Raw genomic sequence first — 14,312 nt, forward strand, 5'->3', positions numbered from 1 at the left:
AATTAAGGACCAGGAAATCTAAGCTGGATAAAAATGCCAAGAGGCTGAAATGTAAGGGAAGCAGACAGATGAGTTTTCTGAGGTCTGCATGAAAAAAGAAAACAATTAAAACAGCAGTTAATCATGAAGATGGTGATGATGCATGTTAAATGCTCATTCTGTGTCAGACACCCTAATCAACATTTTACATGTATTAAACTCTCACTATACTAATAGAAGTTAGATATTATTCAGTAATTCCCATTTAAAAAATACACAGGTAAAGAATAGGTAAGCAACTTGCCTAAGAAAAACAGCTAATATATGGTAGAGACGGAATTCAAATCCTAATTATTATGCCTAAGAAAAACAGCTAATATATGGTAGAGACGGAATTCAAATCCTAATTATTAGGCTAAAATGCATTTCCAGCAAGCAACTACAGGATAAAGGTTAAAACTAAAGAAGAGATTCCAATGGGATTTCAGAGTGGTATACTTCTGAAGGATGACAAATTCCAAGGAACTGAAGAGAAATATAAACTATGGTAAACTTGGGATTTATTAATCAAGTTTTTAAAACAGCATACATTTATAGGTAGCCTGTATCAGTCAGAGTTCTTAGCTGCAAGCAACAGAAGCTAACTCTGATTAGGCAGGAAGTGAGTTTTTACCGAGGGTTTATTAAAGTAATAAACAGTTTCAAGGCTGAACTCTTAAGAATACTTAACTCCACCCTACCAAACTGATTAGACGACTAAAACTTTTGTTGCTGGGAAGCACCAGACGCTAGCATTAGCACTCCTGTCATCTAGGAATGTTTTAGCCATCGCTGCTGCCAGGGCAGGAAACTGCCAGTGTACTCTTCAGCTCTGCCTTCCTGTGTCTCTAAACTAAATCACAGAGCCTGGAGGAAGTTTGGTTGGCAAAGCCTAGTTCACATCCTGTGCTCTCGAAAGGGAAACTAGCAAAGTGAGCTTTTGCTTCCACCTCAATGAGACGGGCTTGTGATGTGGGCCACTCCTCAAGCACAGGAGAATGTTCCTAAGACACTAAGGGACCGCCAATATGACTAATATCCACCACAAAGAACACTGCCAATACAAACTGTAATGAGAGTACATATTACTGTACACATTTGCTTTAGCTAAGGCGTAAGGATGATTCAAAATGAAACCATAACATCCTGACATCTTAAACCAGAACATCTTAAAATCTATTCCCTAAAAATGAACAAAGGAAGGGAGAAATACAAACACAAGCATGCAACACACATAATACCAAGGCCATCCCCCAACCCACAGCTTAATAAACCGATCGTGGTAACATCTCAGTAAATTATATTTAAAAAGCAAGAATAAAAAACTGATATGATAGTCAATTCAACTGATGAAGCATTAATAACAAAGCATCCTTCCCCCAAATTTCAGAGTCTATAAATATACATGGTGAGAAGGTATGCAATATTGTGCAATATGCACCAAGAACACTGATTTAGAATCATATACAAATTAATGCTATGAACACCAACTTTCAGGATATTCAATAACTTATTTTGTAAGTTACAAGATAACAGCTCTTAGCCACACATAAAAATGAATCTGTGGATTTCAATAAGAAGCAAAGAAGGGTCTTGAATTTTTGGATCAGTTCTCACAGCTGGCCAAGGGATCACTGGCTTTAAGAAATAGTCCATTATAATGCTTTTGTGACTTTGAGTTAACAGTCTGACCTTCATCTCAATTCTATTATACATGATCTTAGAGGTCCACGGGCTTCCCAGATGGCTCAGTGGGAAAGAATCCACTTGTAATGCAGGAGATGGGTTCAATCCCTTGGTAGAGATCTCCTGGAGTAGGAAATGGCAACCCACTCCACTATTCTTGCTTGGAAAATTCCATGGACAGAGGAGGGTCACCAAGAGTCAGACATGACTGAGCGCACACGTGCCAACGCCAAGAGGTCCACCTCTCAACACTAAGTTTGGTCTGGTAGTACAGATTCTTAAAGAGAAAGAATTTGACTCAGTGTGGATCACATGTCCATTTCTGAATCACTTATGGCACGGAATTAAGTCACTTGGTACAATCTTGGCTGCAGAGACCTCCCTCTTTGGAAGGGGATATGAGGATACTTGCAAGGCCTCACATTTATTTATCATGCCAACTACATCTGTGCCAATACGGACAATGTAAACGCAACCTGTGCTCTTCTTCAGTCTGAGAATTCAGATGTTTGCCAACATAGGTGACGTGATAGCATCTAAGGGAAAAATAAGGGAGACAAGATAGTTGTCCTGATTTACGGCATCCTTCTATTTCATTATCAATTTCTTCACTGAACATACCGTCAAGTTTTCCATGCAGCATTAAGCTCACCAGCACCTCGGCTAGCAACTCCAACCCCTGCATGTCCTCCTTTCTCATTACCTAGGCACAGGAAAGGGAAACTGCTCTCTTCTCCATTGCTCTTTGATCTCATCCCTCCCAAGACCAACCTCACAGAAAGCAGGCAGGCTGAGTGGTGTCTTCTACAGTAGCTTCTCCTTTCCACCCAGGGTGGAGATCTTGCGTACCTTTTCCTAAATTATCGGGACACTTCCCATCAGCTGACTTAAAAATCTTTAGACTGACAATGTTCAGTGAAAAAGTTACACTAACTGAATAAATTATGTGAAGTATGTCCTTTGTAATGCCTGTACTATAGAAATGATGTGCTGTATTATGAAATGTCCAATATATGTAAGTTGTACTTGATTTAATACTTAACTCTGTTTGCTTTGTCTTCATAGCTCAGGCAGCATGGTTATCAGCTTAAAACTTTAGAAAGGGGAAGGCAAAAAGACCTCTACATAGGAGTGAAAGTCATCCTCAGAAATGTAAACCAATCCATGTCAGTCTTCTACTTAAAAACTTTCAATGTCTTCTCAATATACTTTGCATAAAATCCAAACTTCTTGTCCTAACAAGGCCATATTTAATCTAGTCCTGTCTGATTCCTTAGGTGAGCTTCTTTTTTTTTTCCATAGGTAAGAAGTAGATTTATTCAAAGAGAAACACACTCCATAGATACAGTGTGGGCCACAACAGAGGGCGAGTGCTGTGGTCTTGAAATGTGGCCATGGTTAGTTTTTCTGGGCCGGATAATTTCGTAGGCTAATGAGTGGGAGGATTAGTCCAACTATTTGAGGGGAGGGGAGATTTCCAGGAATTGGGCCACTGCCCACTTTTTGGTCTTTTTTAAAAAAAACCTTATTTTTAATTGAAAGATAATTGCTTTACAATACTGGTTTGATTTCTGCCATACATTAACATGAATTAGCCATAGTCTATGTCCCCTCCTTGAACCTCCCTCCCTCAGGTGAGGTTCTTAAAGCTGTTTTGTTCACTAATACAGCTCCAAGTTTAAGTGCCTAACACAATGCAGGTGATTAGTAAATATTTATAAATGAATTAATGACTATTATATGAATGATTATTTTCCTGTGTTACTAACTACATCCTAAACAAAGAGACATTCAGTCAGCTTTAAAAGAACATCCATTTATTCCTAGAGAGATCAGAAATAAATACCTTACTTCCATGCTTGCTCAAAATGCTCAGAACAAAGTGCAACAGTCATAACCATATAACAGGTTATAAAATGGCAATATTTCCCAAGTGGGTTTCTTGACACTCATGCTACAGATACTTCTTTATTATGGACTTCAACTATCACATCTGTATATCTAACTGCCTACCCAACATCTCCATTTGAATGTCTAAGAGACAGCTCAAATTCAATAGTCCCACAGTGATCTGATTTTCATCCACTCGGTAAATGACCATATATACTTCCAATAGCTCTGACCAAAAAACCCCCAAGAAACCTCTGAGTTTCTCCTGACCTCTTATTCTCACATCCTCAACTAATTCATTAGCCAATCTTGTTGGCCCTACCTTCAAAATACATACATAATCTCAGCACTTCACACAGCTTCACTGTAACCTGGCCCAAGCCACTATTCTCTTCTCCCTGGATTATTACAATCACCTCCTTCTGCAGCAGTAGCCCCGCTGGTATCTGTGGAAGACCTATGTATTCAAGCAACCCCAGACCAACTTCCACCTGTAAAATAACTGGGTTGGTCAAAAAGTTACTTTGCGTTCTTCTGTAAGATGTTATGGACTAGAATAACATCTTACATCACCCAAGGTGCTGCTGGGAGGATTAAACATGATCTAGGACTGACACCTGGTTTATAGGTAAACACTCAATAACCATCTATACACTTCTTACAGGTCTAAAATATTCCTATTTCAACTTTTGGGAGGAAAAATTGTGTTACATTTTTTTCTTACCACAACTGCAAGTTTTTAGGAATCAAATAATTCTAGAGCTCTCATTTCTTCAGAGTCCCATTCCAATTCTGTTCTACACTACTGGTCTACTGTCACTATGGGATGAGTCCACCCAGACCACAGTGGTAGAAAATCTCTTTAGAGATTTAGTAGAAATATTAGATATGCCGACCTGCAACTCTTATTGGGGAATAAGGAAGGAATTAACAGAATGGGGAGGAAAAGGTTATGCAGTGTTTAAAAAACACATCTGATATTATGATTTTCTATTTCAGAAGGGAAAAGCCCTATAGTTTTTCTTAAGAGAAAGCAAAGCTCAACATCATTTTCTTGGATGATGGACTTGCACTACTATGACTCAACCAAAGGAATATCTCATTGGAGTGTTATGAAATTTTCATGTTGATCAAAAGAAGTTAAAAGTTTGTTTGTTTTTAAGTTTGAGAAACTCTTATCTGGACCAACTGCACTTTAAATGTCTACAAGGTAAAAAAAAAATTGAAGTCCCAGAAAAGTTAACATAGTGTCCAAGTCAGAGGGCTGGGAAGTGGCTCCAAGTGGACTTAAAAATCCTTCTAACTGCTAGTCCAGTTCTTAACATATTACCAACTGGCTAGTGTTAATTAAAAATTAACTGTATACCAAGTGATGTTTCCCCCATTCAATAAAAATAACAAGTACACTGAAACAAAAGAGTCATTGTAATACTTTGAGTTCTCTACTAAGAAATACCTGCCCTTGCCTTCCAAATCCCTATCTAAAAGATGAGGCAAATCTCTTCTGCATTTAATAAGGACTTTTTTGCATACTATTATATCACTTAATATTTACAACCATTTTGCCAGCTCAATGGTATTTTACTCATTTTGCAGAGAAAAAAACCAAGATTAGGTCTGGTTAAGTGACATGTCCATGATCATAAAACTAGCGAAATTAGAATGCAACTCAAGTCTATCCAAAGCTTCTACTACTACACCAAGCCTGTCCCGTCCCTTCACTGCCATAAGGAAACTGAACTCATTTGCAGAGAATGTGTGTGAAAGTCGCTCAGTCGTATCCGACTCTGCAACCCCAAGGACTATACAGACTCCAGGGAATTCTTCAGGCCAGAATAGTGGCACAGGTAGCTTTTCCCTTCATGGGATCTTCCCAACTCAGGGATCCAACCCAAGCCCCCCGCATTGTAGGCGGATTCTTTATCAGCTGAGCCACAAAGGAAACCCAATTAAATAATAACTAAGACTTTATTTTACCGGTTTTTAAGATGACTCTCAGTTTCAGAGATGTTAATATGTGAAAAAATATGTATCTTAATGGATGAAATAGGATATATGATGTCTCACTTATTGTATTTTTAGGACTTAATTGTAGTTTCTAAGAAGTAACACTACTTTATTGATAGGCTTCAAATACCCCCTTTAAAACTACCAAATATAGGAAATATTAGTTAGAAAATCATCAATCATACACAAGTTCCCAAGTAAGTCCGGATTCTCTAATCTTTCCATTGATCTGACCCTGCCCTTAAAGTACATTGCTTTAATTACACTAAGCTTGCGCCACAAGCGAAGCCCAAGAATACTAGCGTGGGTAGCCTATCCCTTCTCCAGCGGATGTTCCGGACCCAAGAATCGAACCCTGCATTGCAGGCGGATTCTTTACCAGCTGAACTATCAGAGAAGCAGAGAATGAATAGGGGCTATGCTTTTCGGATGTCTTGGCCCTATTTTTGACCTGCCTAGTAACCGGCAGGTAAGAATTACAGAAATCAAATGAATCGCTGTAAAGTCGGTGCAAGAAGCAGCAGTCTTGGTGAAGGCCTGGTCTCAACTGCACATACTGAAAAATAATTTCATAATTTCAATACAGCACTTTTAGAAACTGCGTGGAAAATCGCGGGGCTGTGCCCTCAAGTGGTCCAAGCGAGCCTTTCGCGGGAGCTCTCTACTTTTTCAGCTGTACAAGGCCAATCTAGCAACGCTGCCGTTTTCGGCCAACCTCCCAGAGCCGCGAATACCCCTGGGCTCACCAAAGGCAAAGGCGCCCGACCCCGCCCCGCCCAGGAAGCACCGCGCATGCGCCTTCCCAGCTTCTCGCGCGGCTACCACCGCCTGGTGGCGCCACTTCCCCCCAACACACGCGCAGCCCGCTCTTTCGAAATACCTTTGTCTAACTCCATAAGGGCAGAGTTAGCATCCAGCTCCTGTTCGCCATAGCCGGCATCTGCCAGAAAAGACTTAGTTGAGTTTGACGCCATGACCCATACAGTTACTCGATTAGCCTATTCATAGAGATTGCAAACACGGCCCCACCACCGCCATCTTCTTCCACCACCTTCTCGCGGATTTTTCCTCCGCGCTCTGTCAAGCCGTGTTACGCATGCGCCCTGGGCTCCCCGCCGTTCGCCAGCGCCCCTGCGGCCCCCCGCGCAGGCGCTCAGGGAGCTCTGGAACGCTAGGTTCCCGCGGCTGGGCGAGAAGGAGGCGGGGCTTCGAAGGGGGAAGTGACTCGTACGCGCCCGGACGCCGCTCCGAGAGCCAATCAGAGGGCGTGACGTCAGTTTGGCGGGGAGTTTGGTGACCGGGGCTTACAGTGGCGGGAGTTGGAGGCAATAACTTAGTCGTGGTCTAAGGGGCGCAGGATACAGTTTCCGCTGAGTCTGGAGGCATTTCCACGGCTTTTTTCCTCAGCTAAGCGTTTTCCTCCGTCCCAGATGCTCTTCAATTCGGTGCTCCGCCAGCCCCAGTTTGGCGTCCCGAGAAATGGTGAGTAACGGCCCTAACCGCTGGTCTCTTGCCGGCGGGATTCACCTCCCCCAGAACAACACCTCGGACCAATGCCGATTTCAGTTCAGTTTCCCAGCCGCCGAGTTCTCCCCCAGCCAGAATGAGTTCGTACTAGCTGGGAATACTGAAGAAAGTCGCACTTTAGTGCCCTCGAGATACTTTTCGTCGTAATCGAGGCTTTTTTTAGTCGTGTAGGCTGAGGGAGGGAGGGACGTTGAGTTAACTGACCTCCATTACGGTTTATGTCTGTTTTGCACGTTAACTGGAAAACGCGTGCATTTGAGAGTGTGTGGCTTTCTGAACGAACAGCTGTGTGAGATCGTCAAGGATCGTACTCATTGATTAATTCATTCATTTGTAGTGGAAACTTAGTGAGCCCTACCGTTTGCTATATACACCAGAGAATAGGATCGGCTCTTAAAAAGAACTCAGTCAGGCAGAGAGAACAGAACATCTGCTTCTAGCATGGTCAGAATTTTTTCTTCCTGATTAATTCAAGGGTATAAAAATTCGTAGTGATACAGTGAGAAATGCCCGTAAGCACATTTCCCACAAATGACCACTATTAATAGATTGAAGTATTTTATTCCAAAATGTTTTTTAATGGCAGAAGTAGGAAGTATTGTTATTTATGGAAATGGGATTAAAATGTTTTATCTCTTTACTTGTACGATAGAACTTGGAAATGCTTCCATGTTAGTATATAGGCTTCCAATTTATTCTTTCCAGTTCTTGAAGTTCCTTAGGTTAAAACATTGGCAATAAGAATTTTGAGCTTTAGGTTTGAGTGTCATCAACCTGAAACTTTCTGGTAAGTTTTTGATGAGGGAGTTACCACCCAAATTAAGGTTGGCTGCAAATGAAATCTCATTCATTTAAAGATGAACAAGGTCTTCTTTCCTCTTGAAACCCGTGTGGAAAACAGAAAATGTGAGAAGTGAGCTTTTTATATTTAAGGCATAGGTCTTGAAAAAAGATATTGAGAAGACTGGTGAGTAGCTCATCAACTTCCTTCCTCCAATCTAAAACTCTACCATCCTTATCTCTTAGACAGTCTTTTAAATTATACTCTAAAAGCCTCTCCTTTCTGTCCCTGCTGTGACCTTGCTTTACTAACTTCTATATCCTTTGTGTCATGAATGTCAGTATAGCATGGTAGTTAAGAGCTCTGTCTTCCTAATTTCACCTCCACTCCTTGCTTGTCTGTGTGACCTGGAACAAGCTATGTAGTCTTTCTTTTGAAACAGATTCTTCTCTTAACTCTACATTCTGTCTCAACTTTATCTCTGATTCGTAAATATTTTTCTGGAAAGGGTAAATTTTCCTCTCTACCCTGATTGAGCATATATGGCTGGACTAATAACAAAATAGACACAAGAGATTAGCAGGAGAAAAACAAATTTTAATTCATGTGCATGGAGATCTCATAGAAATGGTACCTAAGAAGTGGCCAAAGCAGGCAGCTTTTGTATTTTTCAGACCCAAAAAAAGGCAATAAATTTGTGAGGGATTGACAGGACAAAGAACTTAAGTTTGGGATACGTAATTAGTAAAGAATCTAAACAGAGTTTGGGCTTGAGGTAGTAAATTAAAAGAAGTTACAAGGTTTGTTTACACAGGCTTCTTGGCTCTGAATTTCCTCTCTGTCGGGTAAGGGTGACCTTCTACCTCCCGTTGCAAGGAGTGCACCTTTCATAGGAGAGATTTATTTCCTGCCTTTCAGGGAGACAGGAAGGTTAGGGTTTCCTTCTTGCATTAGCTGCTTCTCAAGCAACTTCAATTGAAACTAATCAATATGCTGTTATGGTATGTTTTGAGACAGCCCACACCAAGCCCCCAAATACTCATTCATTGTTTGGTGATTAGGCACTGAAATTCATTCATTGTTATATATCATGCACCAAACTTTGTAGGACCATCTTTCTCCTTCCATGATCTATCCTAGGCCCCTTTTCTGTTTCTACCAACTCCCACGGGTGATCATAGCTGTAACCAGGATTTCTTGCACTATTACCTGCAACCTTCTATTCGCTTTACATCTATTTCTATGAGAGGTGTGTAAGCATCTTCATCCAGGTGGTCAGTCCCAGAAACATCTCAAACTCATGTATCAAAACCAAACTCACTTTTTTCTCTCACCTGCTATATTACCTACTTTAGGAAATGGTCTCATTGTTTTAAACTGGTCTTCACAGTCAGAAACCTGAAAGTCAATCAGAATTCCTCCATTTTCCTCAAGATACCCTTTCAGAGAAGTTCCCTTAAAATCTCCTGAATCTTTCCTTCTCTGTGTCTTCTTCGCTGATTTTGCCTCTTCACATATTTTGGATCTATATTATGCTTACTATTCTGTTTCCCTCAGTTGGGCCTTTATACCTTCTTGTCTGGACTATAACAAGTCTCTTGAATAGTCTCTTAGTTTCCCTCTTTCCAGTTTATTTGCCATATTGCTGCCAGTGATCTTTCTAAAATGAAAGCTGATTACTCTTCTGTGTATTTTTAAATTGATCTTGAAGTTTTCTTTAAAACTTTAAACAGATGCAAAGGATATATAATTTCTGACCATATTGTGTTTACCTTCTTAAATGAAAATGCTGCGTCAGTCTTTAAACTGTGTCTAATAGACTGTAAATATATAGTAATGATTCAATAGTCACATCAACCATTTTTTAAAGTATGAACTGCTAGATATTTTACATAGTTGTTTTTTCCCTTGAATATATTTCCACTTTATTTTTCCCACAGATTTATCCTAATGTAATTTGACTTTAAGCTTGAAAAGTCATTTTTTTTGATCACCCTATCCTACTCTGTGTAAAAAACTGTTTTATAGTTTTTAAATCGTTTTAGAATCTCTTCTAAATTGTTTTAGAACAGAGGGTTTTAAAGACTGCCTTTCTGTCTGTAGATGCATATTTGTGAACTCTACAACATAACTAATTTTTGTATTCATATTATTCTTTTAGTGGTCTTTAAAGGCAATGGCACCCCACTCCAGTACTCTTGCCTGGAAAATCCCATGGGCAGAGGAGCCTGGTAGGCTGCAGTCCATGGGGTCGCTAAGAGATGGACACGACTGAGCGACTTCACTTTCACTTTTCACTTTCATGCATTGGAGAAGGAAATGGCAACCCACTCCAGTGTTCTTGCCTGGAGAATCCCAGGGACAGGGGAGCCTGGTGGGCTGCCATCTATGGGGTCGCACAGAGTCGGACACGACTGAAGTGACTTAGCAATAGCAGTTACAGTATTATCTGGCCTTAAGGTAATGCCCCCAGGAGTAATGACTAAATCTGAGTTGAATTTCTTTGCCTCCTTTGTATTCCTTTAGGTTATTTCTGTGAACCTGCAGAACTAGATTTCTGTGAGATTATATCAGGCTAAGATGTCTTCTCCAAATAACATTTTTTATATCACCAAAAGTAAGAATTGAGAGTACTCTAAAATATGAGTGAGTTTCTTAATTATTTAGACAATTCTCTAGATTGTAACTTCATTGTTTCCTCCAATGCTTACTATATTTGGTTCTCAATAACTGTATACTAAATGGATGTTTTATATATTTAAAATATGTTAACCTACATGGCAAAATGGTAAAACAAAACCTTGTAGATGGTTTACTATTTTAGGACCATAGTACACATCAGGTCTCTGACCCAAGCAGAGTAAGCTTTCCCTCCACTCTGAATTTCTTCCTCTTTCATATATTCAATGAGCACTTACTCTCCTTTCAAAACTTGTGTTTGATTTCACCTTCTTTAAAGACTTCCAGACCCTACCTACTACTGCTATTCAGGGCTTAAAATTGCTGTGATAAACTTTAAGATACTATGACTTGTTCCCATTAATGTTTTAGAGTCCTAGAATTTCAGTGCTGGAAAGGAAAGAGAGAGTATAAGAACTAAGATTTACTTGTGAATATGTTAGTGGTATGAACTTAACAGAAGCAGAAGATATTAAGAAGAGGTGGCAAGAATACACAGAACTATACAAAAAAGATCTTCATGATCCAGATAATCACAATGGTGTGATCACTCACCTAGAGCCAGACATCCTGGAATGCGAAGTCAAGTGGGCCTTAGGAAGCATCGCTATGAACAAATCTAGTAGAGGTGATGGAATTCCAGTTGAGCTATTTCAAATCCTAAAAGATGATGCTGTGAAAGTGCTGCACTCAATATGCCAGCAAATTTGGAAAACTCAGCAGTGGCCACGGGACTAGAAAAGGTCAGTTTTCATTTCAATCCCAAAGAAAGGCAATGCCAAAGAATGCTCAAACTATCACACAATTACACTCATCTCACACGCTAGCAAAGTAATGCTCAAAATTCTCCAAGCCAGGCTTCAACAGTACATGAACCTTGCAGATGCTCAAGCTAGATTTCGAAAAGGCAGAGGAACCAGAGATCAAATTGCCCACATCCATTGGATCATCGAAAAAGCGAAAGAGTTTCAGAAAAACATCTATTTCTGCTTTATTGACTATGCCAAAGCCTTTGACTCTGTGGATCACAACAGACTGGAACGTTCTTAAAGAGGTGGGAATACCAGACCACCTGACCTGCCTCCTGAGAAATCTGTACAGGTCAAGAAGCAACAGTTAGAACTGGACACGGAACAACAGGCTGGTTCCAGATTTGGAAAGGAGTACGTCAAGGCTGCATATTGTCACCCTACTTGTTTAACTTATATGCAGAGTATATCATGAGAAATGCTGGACTGGGTGAAGCACAAGCTGTAATCAAGATTGCTGAGAGAAATAGCGATAAGCTCAGATACACAGGTGACACAGGACCCTTATGACAGCAAAGAAGAACTACAGAGCCTCTTGGTAAAAGTGAAAAGAGGAGAGTGAAACACCTGGCTTAAAACTCAACATTTAGAAAACTAAGATCATGGCATCTGGTCCCATCACTTCATGGCAAATTGATGGGGAAACGGTGACAGACTATTTTTGGGGGCTCCAAAATCACTGCAGGTGGTGACTGCAGCCATGAAATTAAAAGACGCTTACTCCTTGGAAGAAAAATTACGACCAACCTAGACAACATATTAAAAAGCGGAGACATTACATTGCCAACAAAGGTCTGTCTAGTCAAGGCTATGGTTTTTCCAGTGGTCATGTATGGATGTGAGAGTTGGACTATAAAGAAAGCTGAGCACTGAAGAATTTATGCTTTTGAACTGTGGCATTGGAGAAGACTCTTAAGAGTCCCTTAGACTACAAGGAGATCCAACCAGTCAATCCTAAAGGAAATCAGTCCTGAATATTCATTGGAAGGACTCATGCTGAAGCTGAAACTCCATTACTTTGGCCACCTGATGCAAAGAGCTGACTCATTGGAAAAGACCCTGATGCTGGGAAAGATTGAAGGTGGGAAGAGAAGAGGACGACAGAGGGTGAGATGGTTGGACGGCATCACTGACTCAATGGACATGAGTTTGAGTAAACTCCAGGAGATGGTGATGGGCAGGGAGGCTTGGCGTGCTGCAGTCCATGGGGTTGCAAAGAGTCAGACACAACTGAGCAACAACTGAACTGATGTTAGTGGCTACAGTAGGTGCATTGATGTTGTGGGTTGACCAAAAAGTTCATTCTGACTTTTCCACACCACCTTACCAGAAACCTGAACAAACTTTTTGGCCAACCTTACGTTATTTCCTTTGACTCCGACCATCGGATTATGTGTGATGTTGCTAGTAACTTAAGTTTGCAGTAATGGTTTAGAACTCTAGAAGCTTAGAATTTTACTTGATAAGAATGGCTGTGGTAATCTTTGTGGTTATTTTTCATGATTGTCACCAAAGGATGGGGGAAGGAGTAACATATAAAGGCCACTAGTGTCTTTCCGTGCTAAATACGTTTAGCAAGAGTCTTCATTTAAGATGGTAAGCTGAAACCTGTATCTCACCAGAAGTTGAGAAGTGCTCTTTCATTTTTTCCTTAGGACCACTTAGGAAAATATCTGAAACTGTATTCCAGAGGGCCATGGATAGTGAATAGATCTATAGTAAAATAATATGAAACTTTTAAAAGTGAATTTTTGCCTCTGCATTTGTTAGAAGTACTGAAATGTGATGATATATTGGAATCTATAAGGAATTTTGTCTTCCTTTAGGATGGTCTTCACAGTACCCGCTACAGTCCCTGCTCACTGGCTATCAGTGCAACTATAATGATGAGCATACTTCTTATGGAGAAACAGGAACCCCAGTTCCTCCTTTTGGATGCACCTTCTCTTCTGGTAAGAGAATTACTGAATAAGCAATGCTTGGTCAGAAATGATCTGGTTCACTCTTTAGAGGGAAAATATCCTAAGCTGTCTCTTTTAACCAAAAGTAAATTAGATGGTAGAGTTTTTCTAATATCTCCTCTCTTCTCATTTATAAAATCTACTTTAATCTCTGTTTATAATTATATATTTCTGCTAAACCATGAGATTCTTATAGCATCATTTTTAGTTTGTTTTTATCTGATATCGGGAAAGGGTTACAAAGGTTCAGCCATCATGTTGATCTCATTGAATCTGTCTCTTCTGCAATGCATTGGGGAACATATCACAGAAGTAGAAGTGCTTGTCCCTGCTGTTAAAAGTTTAAGAGAGGAAAAGTAAAAAGTTGAGGAAAAGGGATATTAATTTAATAGGGTTAGCCTGCTGGAGGCCTATGTCATATGCTCCCCCTCTTTTTTTTTTGGCATTGGCCAGTACCACTCTTGTTTTGTTCAGGTATCACTCTTGTTTTGTTCAGGTATCACTCTTGATTCAGCTCCCCTTTAAATAAGAGATTATCTGAAGATTGGTGTTTTTTAGTCACTTACTAAAGTAGATATTATGGCAAATTTTAAGCCATCTTTAACTCAGAAAAACGTCTACTATACCAGATGTTATACGGGCAGAATTGTCTTGCCTCTTTCCAAATGGGTTCTTTGTGTTTACCTTGTAGTTTTCAATTAATCGATACTATGTTGTTTATACATATATAGCTTTAAACTCAGCTTTAACATTTGTTTTTACTTTTTATTCTTTATTTCTTACATAGCTCCCAATATGGAGCATATACTAGCAGTTGCCAATGAAGAAGGCTTTGTTAGGTTGTATAACACAGAATCACAAAGCAGTAGAAAGAAGTGCATCAAAGGTAAGTCAAGATCTAAAATATCTATTTTAATATTTTTAATTCATAAAGCCTCAAGGAAATTAGGTTTC

General features: G+C 40.0%; 2 protein-coding genes across 4 annotated transcripts in view; one reads left to right on the top strand and one right to left on the bottom strand.

The window, feature by feature from the left end:
- The window catches only part of INTS7 (integrator complex subunit 7), an 81,908-nt gene extending 75,142 nt beyond the window's left edge, over positions 1-6,766 (bottom strand). For both annotated transcript variants that reach the window (XM_040263118.1, XM_040263117.1), the window contains exon 1: positions 6,482-6,766. In XM_040263118.1, coding sequence (XP_040119052.1) covers positions 6,482-6,575 — 94 coding nt within the window. In that variant the 5' untranslated portion in view covers positions 6,576-6,766. The remainder of the gene's footprint in view (positions 1-6,481) is intronic.
- Positions 6,767-6,881: 115 nt separating this feature from the next.
- Positions 6,882-14,312, top strand: part of DTL (denticleless E3 ubiquitin protein ligase homolog) — a 52,009-nt gene continuing 44,578 nt past the window's right edge. For both annotated transcript variants that reach the window (XM_040263119.1, XM_040263120.1), the window contains exons 1-3: positions 6,882-7,083; positions 13,224-13,349; positions 14,146-14,244. In XM_040263119.1, coding sequence (XP_040119053.1) covers positions 7,032-7,083; positions 13,224-13,349; positions 14,146-14,244 — 277 coding nt within the window. In that variant the 5' untranslated portion in view covers positions 6,882-7,031. The remainder of the gene's footprint in view (positions 7,084-13,223; positions 13,350-14,145; positions 14,245-14,312) is intronic.

The sequence above is a fragment of the Oryx dammah genome, unplaced genomic scaffold (genome assembly GCF_014754425.2).
Source record: "Oryx dammah isolate SB20612 unplaced genomic scaffold, SCBI_Odam_1.1 HiC_scaffold_21, whole genome shotgun sequence".
Taxonomy (NCBI): Eukaryota; Metazoa; Chordata; class Mammalia; order Artiodactyla; family Bovidae; genus Oryx; species Oryx dammah.